This window comes from Eurosta solidaginis, chromosome 2 (assembly GCF_040869045.1).
Source record: "Eurosta solidaginis isolate ZX-2024a chromosome 2, ASM4086904v1, whole genome shotgun sequence".
Taxonomy (NCBI): Eukaryota; Metazoa; Arthropoda; class Insecta; order Diptera; family Tephritidae; genus Eurosta; species Eurosta solidaginis.
In genome coordinates, this window is record NC_090320.1 from 25,197,605 (window position 1) to 25,217,470 (window position 19,866).

General features: G+C 37.5%; 1 protein-coding gene across 6 annotated transcripts in view; it reads right to left on the reverse strand.

Annotated features, from left to right (window-relative positions):
• The window catches only part of uif (sushi, von Willebrand factor type A, EGF and pentraxin domain-containing protein uif), a 154,245-nt gene that overhangs the window by 21,081 nt on the left and 113,298 nt on the right, over positions 1-19,866 (reverse strand). For all 6 annotated transcript variants that reach the window (XM_067764660.1, XM_067764657.1, XM_067764655.1 and 3 more), the window contains one exon: positions 17,364-17,445. In XM_067764660.1, coding sequence (XP_067620761.1) covers positions 17,364-17,445 — 82 coding nt within the window. The remainder of the gene's footprint in view (positions 1-17,363; positions 17,446-19,866) is intronic.

Below are 19,866 nucleotides of genomic sequence, written 5' to 3' on the forward strand. Positions count from 1 at the left end.
TTTACGCTGGTGTTATGCAAAGTCTGCAGCACTCCGGCTCAGAAAATATTTCATCTATACACGAGTTTGGTTGCGTGAAAGGAGATATCCATTGAGTGAGAGTAAACAGTTGGAGGCGATCCGATCGCCGTAGGCGTTAATGGAGCGAAGGGATGTTTCTTGAAAACATCCGACAGGTGTCGCTGTAGTGGTTTTTAGAGCGTTTGAACTGGTATGAAAACATACTCCCATTTTCTGCAGAACTTAACTTATATCCAAAATGTTTTTAATACAATCAACTCAATTACTGCACAGCTGGATGTTAACACCACAACGATTTTGAAGTGATTAAAATTTTTGTGAAGCATTTTTTGGGAAACAGGCAACAGACAAAGGAGCGCACTGTGCTACACAAAGCCACAAAATGAAGTCAAACGTAAAAAGTACGGGCTATGTAGTCTAAAGTGTGCAGGAAAAAATTGCGGTCATACAATTTTTCAAAGAAAACTTTTTCAAATTGCCACACCTCTTTGTTGGTAGATGCCAACTGGTTTTCGGTTGGAATTCTGCGACATCGTTGTTGCTCTGTAAAAGATCATAAGACAATCCCCAAAAAAAAGTTAAAGCAATTTATGGCCGCCTTTGTAGAAGTTGTTGCTTTTGTTGCTGTTTTTATGCATTCATTCATTGGCATACCTTAAATGCCACAACATACAAAATTGCACACAGGCGGACTATAAATCTGCGCAGCTGCAACGGCAATAAGTGGCTGTCAATAAGTATTAAATACCTGAACACATGTGCCCATAGTATAGTATACATGGATTAGCACGTACCAGGTTTTAGTGCACGTAGCTGATACATTTATTTTTTATAGGGTAGGCAGGTGGTAACACTACCCTAATAAACTAAGTACTCAAACCGAATAGAATGTGACCGAACAATGCCGAGAAGGTGGCCGAGAAAGTCAGCTAGTTTCTTTAGAGGGTTTTGGAACAGGGGTCAAAATAATGATGCTTCTCGATTTCTCGACCAGATGTAAGATAACATGGCTAGTTTATATTTCAAAACGGAAAGGAGACCTCAACTCTCCATCGTCTTACCATCTACTGTGCATGTTGAACACCGCAGGAAAACTGATAGAGTGCCTCCTGAAACAACGGCTCACGGGAGCAATCGAGGATGGCGGGAGGAGTGCCTCACCGACAACATGGCTTTCGCAGAGGGCACTCCAGAATAGATGCCATAACAACAGGCATAAACACTGTAAAGAAAGCCGATGGAAGATACCACTGGATAGATGTAAAAAAATGCTTTTAATTCAGCCAGGTGGGACCACATGCTTGAGGCACTAGAACGCTCTTTCAAGGTACCGCAAAAATTTGGTAGACATATTGTGGGACTACCTAACGTACGAAATCAGTCACAGTGAAAGAAAGGTATATAACAGGCGGATCATCCTGCCGTTAGTTAGTAGGTTCCGATCTCTGGAATGTTACTTATGACAGTCTTTTTCAATTGGACATGCAATAGAGTATCTACTGTGTCGCTTTCGCCGACGACATGGCAACTATCATAACAGCTCGCATTTGCGATCAGGTACAACTTAAACTAAACCAGGGCATGCGCAGAGTGAATTGTTGGATGACTGGTGATGAAGGTTCACGGTATTTAGCTAGCAACAGCAAAAAACGGAGATAATAAAATTTTTTCGAAAAAGCGGATTCCTAATATCAGGAATATGATAGTTGGGGACTATCAAATAGAAAGACGTACCTCAAAGAAATATCTTTAGCCGAGGCTAGATAATATACTGACCTTTTTGGAGCACATTCGAGGAAACCGCGGTACGTAGAGGTGCACTGCGATTAGCTTCGGCTTACCACGTGATCTCGGCAGAAGCTGCTCTGGTCGGTGCGGTAACCATACCAATTTATATTCTCAATTAGGAAAGCAAAACAGTATATGACATCGGATCCATACCAACGTAAGTATTTAGACCAAAGAGTAGTCAGGGAAGGATAACTTGACCAATAACTTCAATTCTTACTTACTTAATTGGCGCTTAACCGTTTAAGCGGTTATGGCCGTCCAACAAGGCGCGTCAGTCGTTTCTTCGCTCTACCAACTGGCGCTAATTGGTCCCATCAAGGTAGTTTAAATTGTTTTCCACCTGTTCTTTTCAGCGGAGTGAGGGCTGACATAGCCTAGCCAACGTATCTCCAAGTCTATGCGTACATAGTTAAAGTGTGACAATTTTGGAAAGTGAGCAGTGACAACATTACCATAAGCCTTTGCAACAGTACTTTTAGTGGATATAACTCCAAGTTTAGTTATTTGCCTTGACCAATGCGATCTTCGTTGTGTTGATCGAGGTGTAAGCAATTTCGGTGAAATGAGCATAATTTGGGGTAGTTGGGAGGTTTTCTTTTGCGATCATAACAAACATCGGAACAATCAACCGGATCATTTTAGCACTATATCCAGATCGTGTAAGTATTGTATTGAGGATCAGTTCGGGATAAGTAAGCGACTGTCTCTGGATCAGTTCGGGTTTGTTTCTGGTACTATTTCGGCATAATTTCATGGTGCTCTTTGAATCAGAACAATAATTTTCCTTATACGATTTATATTAGAACTTTCTTCAGAATATTTTCAGATTGATTTCATTATCCCGTGGAACATTTAGAGACTCTTTCGATATAAAGGAACCTCAACTTTCGGGGTTGCTTTTTTAAAATTGTTTGAGAGTATATAAATGTGCATTAGGGCGGCTGTTATAAATAAAATGATAGATTTGTTTCAGTATTACAACTTCAAACAGTAACGACAAAGGCACCAATATCCCACATATATTTTCGTTCTGATTGGAGACGTTTATATGGTGTCGCGCAAAGGTCAAAATTAAGATTTCCATATACAAACATAAAAAATTAAAATAAAATTTTATTTTTATGTTTTCTAATACCCAAAATCGATAATTACATAGCAGGAGATATCATTTAAAATATTAAGTCCCGATGGGTACCAGGTTAAGGCGCTTTGGGTTCGGTTCAGATTAGTCGATTAAGAGTTAATAAGTGAAAATAGGAGTTTTAAATCCTTTGCAACACTATAATATATATATATGTCAACTATGGTATTATCAAATTTGAATATAAGAAAAAAACCTCACTAAATTTGTTTAGTATCCATAGAGAGGTTTTAACTTGGACCCTTGTGGGATATGCGTCATCCATCTCAAATCGGGCTCTCAATTTAAATTTGATATTTTTGGCCGAAGTGCTACCATCTGAAGGGATGAGTCTAAAAAAATTGTTCATTTGATTGTAAAGGACCGCCCTTGTGTAGATAAAGCGCGGCTCGAAGAATTTTAAAAGGAGGCAAAGCACTTCTCCACTATGAAATTTAATCAATTTTCATGTAGAGGATCGAAGGTAGCGTGTTTCCTTCTCTACATATTTTTTCCGTTATCATTGGCTTCTTTAAGACCTTGGTTCATCCGTCTAACTTACATTGAATGCCATCAACTGCAAAGAATTCTAAATAATTTCTTCATGTTAAAAAAGAACAAAAGGTAGACCCTTGAGGATGGTGCCAAAAACACAAAAACTAGTATACGATTTTGCTTTCTTATCACCATCCAGAAAAGGTAAGTAGTACCAGATTTTCTTAAATATTGGATCAACAAAACATTCAGCAAAAGGATAAAATATTAGACAGTTAAAAAATCTTTAGCGGCCGTCGTGGTGTGATGGTAGCGTGCTCTGCCTACCACACCGAAGATCCTGGGTTCACGCCCCGGGCAAAGCAACTTGAAAATTTTTGAAACAAGTTTTTTTAATTAGAAGAAAATTTGTCTAAGCGGGGTCGCCCCTCGGTAGTGTTTGGCAAGCACTCCGGGTGTATTTCTGCCATGAAAAATTTCTCAGTGAAAACACATCTGCCTTGCAGATGCCGTTCGGCGTCGACATAAAACAAGTAAGTCTCGTCCCGCCAATTTGTAGGCAAACTAAAAGTAGCACGACGCAAATTGGAAGAGAAGCTCGGCCTAAAATCTTTTCGGAGGTTATCGCACCTTAATTTTTTTTTTTTTGTTAAATCATCGAAATTATCTTCACACTCTCCAAACTTTAATTTAATTTTCTGGTATATTTTTTTTTCAGAACAAGCAACGATTTGTTTGGTTCTCTTCACATCTGTAGATTTCTTTGCAGCTGTGACTTTCACTAAAGCAGAAAATTTAAGTCGACAAAAATTAAAAATATTCACACGAATCTTAAAAAGTGAAAAACAACTAGTAAGTCTAAGTTCGGTTGAATTCGGACATTACATACCCATCTGTGTACTTGAAACGCCGTTGTTGTTTGCTTGGTGTGGTTAATACTTAGTGTTATCTTCACGCAATCTGTATAATTTGGCAAGAATAGTCTCTCTGCCAAATTTCAATGTAATATCTTAAAGACTTTTGATTTCCGGCTTGTTAAACTTCCAAATTTTCATCTGCTAAATGTGGTTGGCGCCACGTCCTTATTCCAAAATTTATTGGAATTTATGTTTTGTTTTACCAAATTGTATTGGCTTAGCGGTATACGTTTTTGAATTATCTTATTTGCACCATTTTTCTAAAGTTCTGTCTGGGTCCAGATAAGCTCGTGTACCAAAGTTGGTGAATATATCTCAATATTTACTCAAGTTATAGTGTTAACGGACGGACGGACATAGCTCAATCAAATTTGTTTTCGATACTGATGATTTTGATATATAGAAGTCTATATCTATCTCGATTCCTTTATACCTGCACAACCAATCGTTATCCAATCAAAGTTATAATACCCTGTGTACAGCTGGGTATACAAAATGTTTAAGCTACAGATGAATGACTGTGTAGCAACAGCAAATTTTTAAGCGCAAGTTTTTTTTTCTTTTTGAAAGTTCATAGGTATGTTCCTACTTTACATACACATATTTGTTTGTGTGTTGGTTGGTATATATGTAGACTTTAAAGTTCATTGCATAGGTTAAGCTTTGCTTTTTGTGCCTTTACAATAATAACGAAAGCAGCAACAACAAAATGTAAAAAGCAATTTCGCTTTCTGCCGCATTAAAACTTACGGTACTAAGTAATATGCGGGCGGGTGAGAAAATTATAGTTGTGACGTGTCACGCATTCACACTTAGCAACGAATTTCATTTCGACCTATATTTACGCGTGAGAAAGTAATTTTGTTAAGAAAAGTTTGACACTGTTTGGAATGTAACTTTTGTCTAGTACTTTTGTTGTTTAAGTTATATTAACAAGAAAATGACCGACCGCAAATTAAAGAGATTGTAAGTAAAGTTGAGAGTTCTTTGCTGCATCTGGACCCAGTAAGCGGGAGCAATTAGTTCCATTACGTTGAACGAGCACAATAGAATCATTGCAGGGCCTGTCTGCTTTTGTGCGGGCTTATATATGTATATATGTTTATATGTAGGTACCTTCAAATCATCATATATATTATTTCTAATTGCTGTTTTTATGTACGGGTCCCTTTTTCGCTCTTATTTGGTTGTAAAGATGGAGATTCGGGCTATAAGCGAGCTTTGGGCAATTTTGGTCGTAGTGCACACAAAGAAATCTATTTGTACTATGGCACTTTTGTAAATATTTGCACTGCATTAACGGCAGTCACTTCCCCTACTCCAGATGGCAGCGCAAGCTGCTGTAAGTTTTAATTGATTGATATAACAGCTGATTTCTGTTGATATTTGATAAGAGACTTTCATATTGGTTGCGCAAGGTGCGCACGGGTTCGGCTCGTTTCCCTTATAATAAAAAATATATTTTAATAGCCACACACTCTTTTGATAATACTTTTTGTCGAAAATGTGTCTCAGTAGGATTAGAAAAGTAATTTATCTGAAATGAGCTGCACAATTTAAACTCACGCTGAGTATATAATGTTCGATTACATATAAACATAGACACCCTTACATGTTTCTTCTTTCTATTGACCGCAAGCATCTTTCGCTTCAACTCATCATCATCGACAAACCTGTTGAGTTAAGTTGACCTTTTCTTTCGCTTACACCATTTTGCTTCCTATCATTACCTCGACAGCTTGTGCAACTCATGACAATGATGTGCTAACAAAACAACGCGAAAAAAAACGAAATTATACAAAAAACATTAATCTTTGTATTTGTATATCTTTGATACCTGCCCTGTATGTAGCTGAAGTAGCCAACAACATTTTTCAAATTTGTTACTTCACTATAAAAACAAATAAAAAATGTTAAATCTTTGAATATGAGCATCACTCAAAAGCACTAATGAGGCTTATAAAGGTAAAGGTAGATTGAAAATTAAACTTAGCACTGTCGAAGATCTTTACTTTAAATTCACTACAATGTCAAATCAAATGTTTTTTGATAATTGAAGTCGGATGCTTACATCATTCATTTTACCTACAATTTGTAGTACCCTTTTTTAATGCTTTCCCCATTAATTTTTCTTTGCAACAAATCTCCTTTTCTTTGGAAGTGATTGATTGTGTTGCATTTGATAGACGTGATAGAAACTGGTACATTGCCTTATATCCCTTTTTGGTTGATGGATATTTAATATGTTTTCACTTTTTGTTAGAAAATGACTCATACCTGTACACTGACAGAAACACTATGGTAATATCAACTGAATTACGGGTCAATATAACCGAAATAATTCAGTATGGCCAATACTCAGTATGGCAAAATGGTCTTTATTTACAACTTTACTGTTGCAGCAATACTTCAAAATTTTAATTATGGCTTACTTCACTAATAGCGTGTTTGATTCAATCTGATTCATTATCGCTTGCATCGCGCTGCTTTTATACTATATCTCCTAAGGTCTAGACTTTTCACGAACACCTTCTGGAACAGTTGTATCTCATACTTGCTTATTATGTGCATGTGTGAGTAACATATTCTGCTCTTAGCTGATGATAACGTCATGTGTGATTGTTTCTCTTTCTTCTTCGCTCTTATCCGCTAACTACATATGTGTATGTGAAATAATCTCTTCGCTTCAAGCTGCTGGTTATGTGTGTGGAACATTCTTCGTTACCTTCTATGGATGTGTGTAAATGACTTACTGTCGTTGTGTTTATTTACTAACAGCATAGTGATGTTAAAAATGCTAATAATCGCCACAATATAATTGGACAAAGATAGTGTCTCTGCCCAATTTTAATGTAAATTCTTTAATGGCTTTTGATTTACGGCTTGTTAAATATCCAAATTTTCTTTTGCTAAATTTTGGTGGTGCCAGCCAATATCCCAACAATTTTTGGAATTTATATTTTGCGTCATAAAAACAATCCACCTACCATATTTCATTAGCTTAGCGGTATTTGTTTTTGAATTATCTCAATTTTTTCCATTTTTCTAAATTTTGGATATCGAAAAGGTGGGCGTCCGATTTCGCTCATTTTCATTACCAATCTTTTCGGGCCCAGATAAGCTTGTATACCGAATTTGGTGAAGATATCTCAATATTTGCTCAAGTTATCGCGTTAACGGACGGACAGACAGATGGACGGACGGAGATGGCTTTATTAAAATTTTTTTTTGATGCTTATAATTTTGATATATAGAAGATATAGAATCTATTTCGATTCCTTTATACCTGTACAAACAACCGTTTACCAATCAATGTTATATTACCCTGTGTACAAGTACAGCTGCCGTGGTGTGATAGTCGCGGCTCCGCCTACCACACCTAAGATCCCGGGTTCACACCCCGGTCAAAGCAACATCAAAATTTTAGAAACAAGTTTTTTCAATTAGAAGAAAATTTGTCTAAGCGGAGTCGTCCCTCGGCAGTGTTTCGCAAGCACTCCGAGTATATTTCTGCCATGAAAATCTTCTCAGTGAAAACTCATCTGCCTTGCAGGTGCCGTTCGGAGTCGACACAAAACAAGTAGGTCCCGTCCCGCCAATTTGTACGAAAAATTTAAGAGGAGCACGACGCAAATCGGAAGAGAAGCTCGGCCTAAAATATCTTCGGAGGTTATCACGCCTTACATTTATTTATTTTTACAAGTACAGCTGGGTATAAAAATATGTCTTCATATGTAAACAGTAGCTCTGTTAACTTATCAATTATTAATGTCATTCTAAGAATGCCAACGAAAACTGTTAAAATAACAGACTTTCGTTAACATTAGCATAACAGTGAAGGTTGTTAATATAACAGACATTTTTGTGGTTTGAGAGCTCCATAGACGGACGTTTCACTCTAAAATTAGCTGTTGTATTTGCATGTTGAAATGAACAATGAAATCTGTTATTTTAGCAGAAAAATGACTTCCATGTATAGAGAGTATTGTGAAATTTAGACCAGAAGTTGCTCTTCTGTTGAAATGAGTAAACAAATTGTTTCTCCTGACAAAAAAAATGAATTTAACGGAAGTCAAATAACTCAAACACAACAAACCTGATTTTTTGATAAAAATAGAGTAGGCAACTAGTGGGATAATGACTTTCTAATAACAATAGGCAGAACTTCGTCTACAATTTGCTACTTTGAAATTTTCTAACAGATTGTCGAAACCAATGATATCTACCGTACATGGCGTCTCTAGGGCAGATGAAGTGTTGTTGAGAACTTGCAGAGCCCTCTAGACTAAGCTCACACAAGCAGCATGATATAAAATCGGTTGCAGGGGGACTAGCTTTGTTCAATGGTGTACCTCCAATCCATATAAACTTCACCCGATATGAAGAGATGAACTAGTTTAAGGTTGGAGTTGTGATAAAGTGGAAGTTTGTAGGCACTTTTACATTACGTACTCTCTGTCACTAATATTTTCAAACTATTTATTTATGTAGTGCCTTTTTATTGGAGGATACTCTTTTATGAGTAATTCGTTCTGCTTAGTTGCTCTTCACTCATGGATGGTATGAGACTGACTGAATATGCTATGTTGGAAAAATATGGTTGAGTCCAAGGTATCACTATATGTGGAACCGGATGTCGTGCAAATGGAGGTCACTTTAAACGACATTCGGAAGTTCTGGCCGAATCAGTTTGTCGACTCTGGCGCAGTTTGTGGGAAAGCCATTATTTTAGATTTAGTAGAACACATTTAAAGTCTAACCTGAAGAGCAACTATATTTTGTTTAGTGTATATGTATGATGTTTATGAGCTTTTCGTCGCTATCTTTCAATAGCTCGTGGTTATAAATAGTTCGCAGATCGTACTTTCCATCTTCGTCGATTATCAGGTTCACCTTCTTCCTCGCTACCTTCATAACTTAGGCATAAAGCATCAGTGGTTGTTTTCCATCCGAAGAGCGTGCGTTCGCTTTTTCATTCCCATTTATTTCCATATGCCCTGGGACCCAATATAGATGTATTCTTCTCCCTATCCCTATTCTTTCCAGGAATTGCTTTAGCTTTAAGGCTAAAAATCATTTCGATATATAAAAGGCACTTCCCATACAAATTCAATCTTTGGTACTGCATAACTCTGAGGGTATACATGCCAGAACATTGAAATTCAGTAAGGAGTAATATGAGGTCAATCCTTAACACCACCAAGAAAATATGGAATTGGAAAAAAGGGGGCGTGGCACCTCCCATACAAATGGAATATATCATATTGCATATCTCTGGATGTAGTAATGGTAGGATAATGAAAATTGGTATGGAGCTATATGACGTTAAGTCCTAACACCTCCAGCAAAATGTGGAATTGGGAAAAAGGGACGTGGCCCCTTCCCTACAAATGTGATTTTTCAGAGCTATGGCTGCCGTACAAACTTAGGTTATTTTAACGCCTAAAGTTTGAATGCCTTGTTGAGTTATTCCTTTTGGATGTTTAGTAATCTGTCGCCGTTAAAAAAATTGTATAGCTTCTGTCTATCTACATCTTCTATAAAAATCAAATTCTGTGTGTATCCCTTTCGAAACGTATTTCCCACACTTCAATCATCACCAAATTTCGGCTATTTCCTTCGATCAAGACGAAGGTTTTTCATATTTCAGAATAAAGAATTTTAAATTTAAGTTTTAATTTTGGCTATGCGAACGAGCAATCTTAGCTCCCAAAAATGATCATGTTAACAAAATCAATGATCCTATTCAAAACGAAATTCCTGGTGAAGTGGCAAAATATAAATCGATCGACACAGTTACAAATGAGGATCAAATTGTGAATTATACAATTGAATTTCTAAACTCTTTCGAATGCCCGCGAATATATTAACATTAAAAATTGGCTGACCGATCATGCTTCTTCGGAATTTAGACCCACCAAAATTGTGCAATGGAAGCAGGCTTTGCGTTAAGAAATGAATGCCGAATGTAATCTAAGCAACAACCATCAGGGGTAAAAGCGAAGATGAAGATGTGCTCATTCCACGGATCCTAATGATTCCTACAGTTTTGCAATTCAATTTTAAGCTCTTGCAATTTCATGTACAGTTTTCCTTGCTTTTGCAATTACAATCAACAAAGCAAAAGCACAATCGCTTACTGTTGCAGGATTAAATTTAGATAGTCTGTGCTTTTCCCATGGCCAGCTATGTGTTGCTTGCTCTAGAGTTGGAACGCCAAAAAATTTGTTTATCTTTGCGCCGAACGAAAAAACCAAAACTATTGTGTTCCCACATGCATTACAATAAGATACAATAATAAAATGTTTTAAACGAAAATTTCACTAAATATGCGTACAAAATTCAATTCAGTTTACAGAACAGTAAACTAAATTATCAACAAACAAAACAGAAAAAATAACGCAACATTCATTCGATCCCGGGCGTTACAACGTACATCGGGTATAGCTAGTACATTGATAATTTTCAATAAATTTTAATATGCATTGCTGTTCTTCCGCGCATTTGTTCGTTTTGAATTTCAACACAAACTAAATACAATACTGCTGTTTTGTCAATCACACCCGCGACAATCAAATAAACAAGCGTCAAATGAAAAAATCTAAATTTTTTGATTTTCATCAACGTGTAGCCGACAACAAATACGTGTGTCACGAACCACCGGACTGCACTAGCACACAAAATTCAGTCAATGTCGTTGTTAATCGCCGGAGCCCTTTATGCTAAGCACTGATAACTTGCATACCCCCTTTAAGGGTCAGTTATACTTACAATGCTTTGCATGACACAACAGTACATAGCATGTGAAACATAGACGTGATTATACTTTACATAGCGTACGTAGGCTATCGCTGACAAGGGCAAACACACACACAAATAAAGTTTGTATGTAAAATATACAAAACAATATGGGCTACTCTGAGAGTGATGCTAATTTTTCCACTCTTTGCAACAACAATGTTAACAGCACGAGGAGTGAGAGAGTCGCGCGCATACCGCATACATGAAAATCAAAAATCAACAGACTTCCATGCAATGCAATGCAATGCACTGCATAGCCTAATCAAGTACACGCAAATCATTGTGAATGATGACAAAGTGTGATCTCTTCTGCATAAACGTCAAAATTCCAAAGTGATTGGATCACCTGATTCGAATTTGACTATCGCTGTCTCATTCTGTATCTCTTTCTATCACCCGCTGAAGATAGGCGCCGCCATATTGAACAGCCTGTCAAAACGCTGAAAAGTAGCCATATTGAACAGCCTGTCAGGCAGTTGACAGATAAGAGATCACACTTTGTCATCATTCACAATGGCGCAAATCTCATTGAAAAGATATTGTTTGTGAGAGCAACGTTACTGTGCCCTGCTATGCTATGTTAGTATAACTGACCCTTAATTTTTTCACGTAGTTGATAGATTCGTAGAGATTCGGAAAACTATTCCTCCTTCACCTTCTTGTCTTGTAAGCTCCACGACTGAGACAGAGCAAAGTAAAGAATGAACCACCAGTTTTCGCTTGTAGTTCAAGCAGCGAATATCTCATTCTGTGCTCAAACTTTTTTGATTAAAATTAGAAATGTTCCTGTATTCTACTAGCCTGCAGTATAGAGCTCGTTCTGCTACTTTAATGCCTCAATACTTGTCATCATAGGCAAACAAAAATTGTAATCAAGTTTTGTCTGGTACGAAATATGTAAACAACCAAAGAAAATATCGATCGCACTGGTAATTTCCTTTCTTTATACATTTATCTGAAAATCTTTCTTATCTAGATCTTGTTTTTAATGACCAGTCTAAGAGTAACTATGGTTTCATAATCTCTATTAAGTTCACTTAAAAACTAGTTAAATAATAGTTCGTATTTTTTGTTGTTCACCGCTCAACACTTCCTTGACATTTCAACGGCTGCAGACGACATTAACTTTCTAATAAATAGAAATGTTCGGTATTGTGTAAAAGCTTTTAACAGTCAACAGCAAAATAAACATAATTATGTGATATGTTTGCCCGCAATACAAAAAATATGCAAGGAAATGTGTCTAAGTAGGCATATTTAGGTACAGCAGCGAGCAGAAAAATAACAGTGGAAAAAACATGTTTTTTTTTAGATTTTCATAAAAAACTTCTATGAACTTTGTTACTCAAACTATGCAAACTAATCTCAAAAACTTTGAAAAGATTTCAAGGTGTAATCGAAATAGCTGTCGCCTTGTCCGTCCTGATATCACGTTGTTTAAATTTTTCCCAAATTATTAAATAAGTCTCAAAAACTTTTTCGAAAAATTCGACATTTTTTTTAGTTATGTGAATATTTTTAAGTTATTAGTTTTGTAGCCCATCAATTTTAGTCCAAGGTCTAAAGTAATAGGTCTCTCAAATTTGCACTGAATTTTGACAATTTATTTTCCCCCCAAGAGTATTTTAGATTTTCCTCCATATAAGGTATTTAACTATATTTTTTATATGGCAGAAAATCTAAAACATGTTGCGGGAAAAAAATTCTAAAAATCAATGCGAATTTGAGAGACTAAAATTTGTACTTTGTGGGACTAAAATTGATTGGGCTACAAAGTTGCGTACCTGAAAATATTCAAAGAGCTCCAAGTAAAAAAGTACGAAATTTTCTCGAATTTTCGAAAATATTTTCGAGACTGACTTGAATAGTTTCAGTTACAAAATTCAAGGCAGTTTTTCATAACAATTTCGAAAATAAAATGAATAGTAAAAATTAAATTCACGAAATTTGGAAAAAAAAAATTGCCACTTCTATTTTTCTGTTCGCTACTGTAAGTGAATTAAGGTACACAATTCAATTATAGTAACTTTTTTTTAGGTTTCACTTTACTTATTTGGACAAATTAAATGGTAGCTATTCAATTTCGCTTTTTGTATTTGTTTACACAAAAATTATAAAAATTTGCATGCTTCACGCATTGCGTGTAGCTAATATTTGAAATATTTCGTTTATTGATCTTTAGCGAAATCCACGTTCAATAAAACCAAACAAACAAAACTCAAATGACAAATGATAAGCATATTTAAATAACATATCTAATGCTTAACTGTAAATGCTGAGTTCAATGAACGCTTTAAAAGACAGTTCGGTAGTACGGCTACAAATGTATGTATTTATGTATATGGAGCATTCCGCGACAACTCAGGCTACCGTTGAAATTTTTCTTCACCAATTTCGCTAAAATTTTGAACTTTTTTTTGTACTTTTTGAAAAAGGGCTATATCAGATTGTTCTCAAATCATCATATATATTATTTCTAATTGCTGTTTTTATGTACGGGTCCCTTTTTCGCTCTTAATTGGAATCCATATCTATAAATAAAGTTTTGGTTGTAAAGATGGAGATTCGGGCTATTAGTGAGCTTTGGACAATTTTGGTCGTAGTGCGTTTGTTTAGCTATATTTCATTAAAATAATTTGTTAAAAATAAACGATTGTGAATATTTGCACTGCATTACCGCCAGTTGCTATTGTACGCTAGATGTCAGCGCAAGCTGTACTCTGTACTGTAGGTTTTAATTGATTCACGGCAGTTTCTATTATACGCTAGATGGCAGCGGAAGCTGTAAGAGACATCTTATTTTATATTGGTTGCGCAAGATGCGATCAGGATCGTTTTTTTATAAACCAATTAGACGATATAAATTTTTGATTTTTTTTTACAATTTTTTTCCATAACTTGGTGAAAAACTTTCCGCATTGGGTTTTCGTTTTTTTTTTTAAGTTACTGTTTTTAAGTAAAAAAGTGAAATCTTTTGGAAGTCTATCTTCGAATGGGTTCTGGAAAAAAATACGAAAAAGTGAAATATTGCTGCAAAACCTATTGGTATGTTGTGTAAGCATGGAATGCCCCATATGTACATACTTATAGTTATATGTGAGTAAACTATAAAATAAGCTTACGTCTACTCATATACCTACTGTAAATATTTACCTTGCTTATGTACAAATGCCTACAGGTGCGCATACCAATTAGCGCACGTCTCTTTGTAAATAAAGGCCCAGCACGATTAATCTTTTTTATTTGATGAGATAAGTAAGCGACGACAAATGAAATAATAGTTATGAGATATGTAAATAACATAGACGAGTACGCAGACAAGTCTGTTTTTAGGGAAGTGAGAGATAGTCTACATATCTGTGATCGTAAGCAATAACCGTCTAGGTATGTGATACTGACGGCACAATAAGGATAGACTGGCAACACCATGGCAGAATATGATTGACGACAAAACGGAAAACTATGAGTTATAAAATAGCTGAGCCCTCCTCGCAAATATTAGATACAGCTTAATTGCTGCTTCCAAAACTCCGCTGGTTCTTATAGAAGCTTTAACCTAACCAACGCACTACATTAGAAGTAAACCTGCTCGGAAAGCTCCGCCGTTTCTCAAAAAAGACTTGACCTCACCAACGCACTGGATTAGAAATGCCTGCTTTGCAAACTCATCGGTATTTTCATTATTTTATATCTTTTTACGAAGGCACTTTGTAAAAATGTATGCTCCTCGGAGAATTCTCTCGAATGCTCGTTTGGACTACAGAAGAGATCTTAAATACGTGCTGTATTCGATGACTGAAAAGCTGTCAGTATATATATTGAATCGAATGCATCTTAAGTCCGCTTCCTCCGTTCCATATAAAATTAAAAGACACTACAGTGATTTGGCAGCTGGTAGAATCTACTTGTTTCTGAATCTGCACGGTAAAAAGCAGACCCTATCTCTTCAACTAATTCTGTATCTTCCTCTTCAGTGGTCTTACTGGTGAGTACTTTTGAATAGCGCGACGTCTTTACATTCAGGTTCCACTATAATCTTCTGTCTATTCTAATTCCTAAATGTTTTGTGCTTTCTTTCCCCTCCTTAAGGCCTAGTCGATGTTTGATAACTATATATTTCCTTAGAAATAATACTATAGCAAGCGTCAGATACCTAGATCCGTACAACCCGAAGCGACTTAAATGTTCTCTGACTTTAGGCCTGGCATATTTGAGAACTTTATATTTCCTCATAAATAAAACTATATCGGACGTCAGAGGCCTATATCTGTACATACTGAGGCGAATTAAATGCCATCTGCTATGCCTTGAGTTACTGATTTCATGGTCTCCTATTAAGCTCATTGCGAACTAACACCTGTGACCACAACAGCGCTGTTATTTACAGGCTAGTCTTTTCGGCTCGCGAAACTTGGCAATATAACCGACCAAGTCTTCAGCGACCATATCCACGACGTGACGAAACAAGTGTCGGTGATATTGTATATCCATGTTGATGGCATTACGCTAGTGAATGTCCGATAACCAAAATACTGGATATGACGTTCGATAATGGCGCACATTTTGGCGACCATGCAGCCGCAATTATACTTGTAGTTCAGAGCACTGTAACAAATTCTTCAAGCCCTTTGCTGGCAGCACTTGAGGCAAAGACAAAGAAGCGCTCGTAATTACATATAAAGCAATTGGCTAGCCGCTTGGATACCACGTGTCTGTGACATGGTCGCGAAGCTTCAAAGAAATACACTGGCAAAACACTGCGGTACATCTTTTTATGTTGCCATAATATTGTGGCGAATGTTGATATCACTATGCTATTAGTAAATAATCGCAACAACAAAACAAAGCAAGCAGAGACACTTATGTATTAAGCAGCGAAGAGATATCTCACACATACACATGCATGTGGCTAGTAGAAAAGCATAAACTACAAATATACATGTATATAGCTGGTAACCAAGCATGAGATGCAACTGTTTGCGAAATTACTAGACCTTAGGAGAAATGGGTGAACGAGAAAACCGAGAGTATAAAAGCAGCGCAAGCTGAGGATTGATTTAAACACGCTATTAGTGAAGTATAATTGTACTACTTCCAAAGTAGACTAAATAAAGACCATATTGCAATACTGAATATTGGAGTTATATATTCGACAGTTCAGCGATACGAACGTTAGCAGAAGGTGCAAAATATCAGAAATCCACAAAATTCGTTACAATGTCATTTACACAATGACGCGGGAATATTCACAATAAAGGAGAGAAATGAAAAGAATAACAAACAGTTTCTGTTAAATGCTCAGAAAACAGGGAATCCTAGAAGACATCTGATCGAAAATGTACGCATCTCAGGAATATAAGGAGTCATCTCCGTAAGTCCTATGAAGAAATCCACCGCACAAGAGTTACGCCATTTGAATCAAAAGAGCATACAAAATCCGTCAAGGTTATTTACAAAAAATCCGCAAAAATGTATGCCAAAAAATGCCCGACGAAACCGTTCTCAATGTCAAATATCTGGAACTACCAGTTGAGGAAAACAGACTTCCCAGTGATATGCGCGTCACCTTGCAACAACTTCGACCTGGATAATGTATTAATTGAAACTTTTACTTATCCATAAACGATCCCGATATAGGCAATATATGGCCAGCATATAATGTGTTACCACATAACACTAACCCTCTTTTCAATTGCAATCAAAAGAATCAACGCTTCTTAACCCCATGTATCTTTGGCCCAACCCTGTTGAAACTGCACGCTTGCTTGGACTTTCGTTAGAAGATTTCGAAGCACTGCTGCAAGAAGAAGAAAAAGACCGGCCAGTTGGACCTAACAACTGCAGCTCGTCGTGTAGCCGACCCAATTAGTTAAGCGGGCTATAGGAACTTTCTTAGAATCCCTGGTTCAAGCGAGCATTGGTTAGGAAGAACTGTGCACAAATGCAAACATATATGCAAGCACGAGAAAATGAACAATTAAATAACAGTGTGAAGTTATTTGTGCAACAAATTAAGTCACATTAGCGGAAGTAATTAGCGAACAATTTGCTACTAAGCACAAACAAAAACTTATTCATGTTTGAAAAGGAAATGTGTTAATGTGCAAATTTTTGTTTATATATATCAAATTTTTTTTTATTTTGTTCTTTTATTAAATTTTTTCACTTATTCTTTCATAGCAATTTAAATTAAGTTATTGCATTTTAATTACGCTCACCTTCGACACAGTTCAGCGCTCTTTTCCCACGAGTGTTTTATATTGAAATATTTGTAACAGTTGAGGCCACGCAATTCCCAACCTGAAAATACAAATAAAAAGAAAAATTTATAAAAACAATAAAATAAAATAAATGCCAAAAAAAATTATAACAAGAAAGATGTGTGAAAGACGCTTCCCAAGGCTGTCGGTTCTATATACCGGAGCGACACGGGATTTTTCCCGACCAAAGACTGCCATTTCAGTGTAACCCCATTTAATTTGTTACGTCCCTCCCACAAATTGTCATCCTCCCAGCAGCTCCTTGCAACGGGACTGCTCCATATTCTCTTGCTCCGGGAAGGTATCGAAGCCAATCCGGGTCCGTCTCCTGACCTCGGTCCTGAGAAATGGTTTTGCTGCATCTGCCGGAAATGAATCTTTTTAGGCCGGTCATAGTCTTGTCAGTGTGTCTCGTGTAAGGGATGGTTGCATCGGACAGGTTGTTCTGGGCTAGATCCCAAAACCAGACGTCCACGTAACTTCTATAAATCTTTTGTGGCTCCTTGCTGTTCACGCCCTAGGAAGTCCCGTAGTCTGCGCCTTAGCACCCTCCACTACCTTCCAGCAGCCCCGCTGCTCAGCAAGCCACAACAAGTACCCGCTGTTGCTCGCGCCCCACGGCGCCACCAACTCTTACGGCTGCTCCCACTCATTCCTACAATCTCCGTAGTAGAGTCGGGAACAATGCCGAGCATCAGCCCTGCCCCCGCCCCCCCCCCCCCCCCCCCCCTCTTTTCCGGCAGCATTTGTGTAGGTCAGGGAAACATACTCTTAGTCCCTACCTCCGTTTGCACCGTTTGCCAGCGCAGAATATATATGTTTGCGACATCCGCCATGGACGGTGCACTTTCCTTAGATATTCTGGTCTCCGCGACAGCAACCCCTCGACGGCCATGTTGCCAGGCCGCATACCCTTATACCCCAATGCTTACCCAAGGACGTCCAGTCCCAGAGCCACAACAGCAGTTGCGTCCTAGCCTTCCACATCCCAGGCGTAGTCACCCGTCACTTACTCCCTGAGTGGCGCCGTCTCCCACTATGCAATTCAGAATTCTGCGGTTAAACTGTAATGAATTAACTGGGAAGATTACGGAGATAGTCGATTTCATTAAGCGGCACAACATCCGCACTACTGCTATTCAAGAGACTAAACTCACAGCAAGATCTGCACTGCAGATTTGTTCTGGGTTTAATGTACACAGAAAAATCGCGAGAGCGGAAATGGAGGCGGCCTCGCGTTTATCATACAACACTCTGTGCAATATCATATATTTGAACCCGGCATCGACCGCAGGGACTTTGTCTTAGAACGTCAAGTCTTATCTGTCCGGTCAAGAGCTTTGGAGGCAAAATAAACCTAGGGTAACCATGGAATGTGTTTGTATGACATGGGTTTCAAATGGAAGGTATTAATGAGTATTTTAAAAGGGAGTGATCCTTAGTTCAATAGGTGGACGCCGTTTCGAGATATCGCAATAAAGATGGACCAGGGGTGACTCTAGGATGTGTTTGTACGATATGGGTATCAAATGAAAGGTGTTAATGAGTATTTTAAAAGGGAGGGGCCTTAGTTCCATAGGAGGACGCCTTTTCGAGATATCGGCATAAAGATGAACCAGGGGTGACTCTAGAATGATATTGTACGATATGGGTATCAAATGAAAGGTGTTAATGAGTATTTCAAAAGGGAGTGGGCTTTAGTTCTATAGGTGGACGCCTTTTCGAGATATTGCCATAAAGGTGGACCAGGGGTGACTCTAGAATGTGTTTTTACGATATGGGTATCAAATTAAAGGTATTAATGAGGGTTTTAAAAGGGGTGGTGGTAGTTGTATATGTGAAGGCGTTTTCGAGATATCGACCAAAATGTGGACCAGGGTGACCCAGAACATCATCTGTCGGGTACCGCTAATTTATTTATATATGTAATACCACAAACAGTATTCCCGCCAAGATTCCAAGGGCTTTTGATTTCGCCTTACAGAACTTTTCATTTTCTTCTATTTAATATGGTAGGTGTCACACCCATTTTACAAAGTTTTTTCTAAAGTTATTTTTTGCGTCAATAAACCAATCAAATTATCATGTTTCATCCCTTTTTTCGTATTTGGTATAGAATTATGGCAATTTTTTCATTTTTAGTAATTTTCGATTTCGAAAAAGTGGGCGCGGTTATAGTCGGATTTCGTCCATTTTTTGTACCAAGATAAAGTGGAGTCAGGTAAGTACGTGGACTAAGTTTAGTAAAGATATATCGGTTTTTGCTCCAGTTATCGTGTTAACAGCCGAGGGGAAGGACAGACGGACGACTGTGTATAAAAACTGGGCGTGGCTTCAGCCGATTTCGCCCATTTTCACAGAAAATAGTTACCGTCATAGAATCTATAAAAAAAATAAATGTAAGGCGCGATAACCTCCGGAGAGATCTAAGGCCGAGCTTCTCTTCCAATTTGCGTCGTGC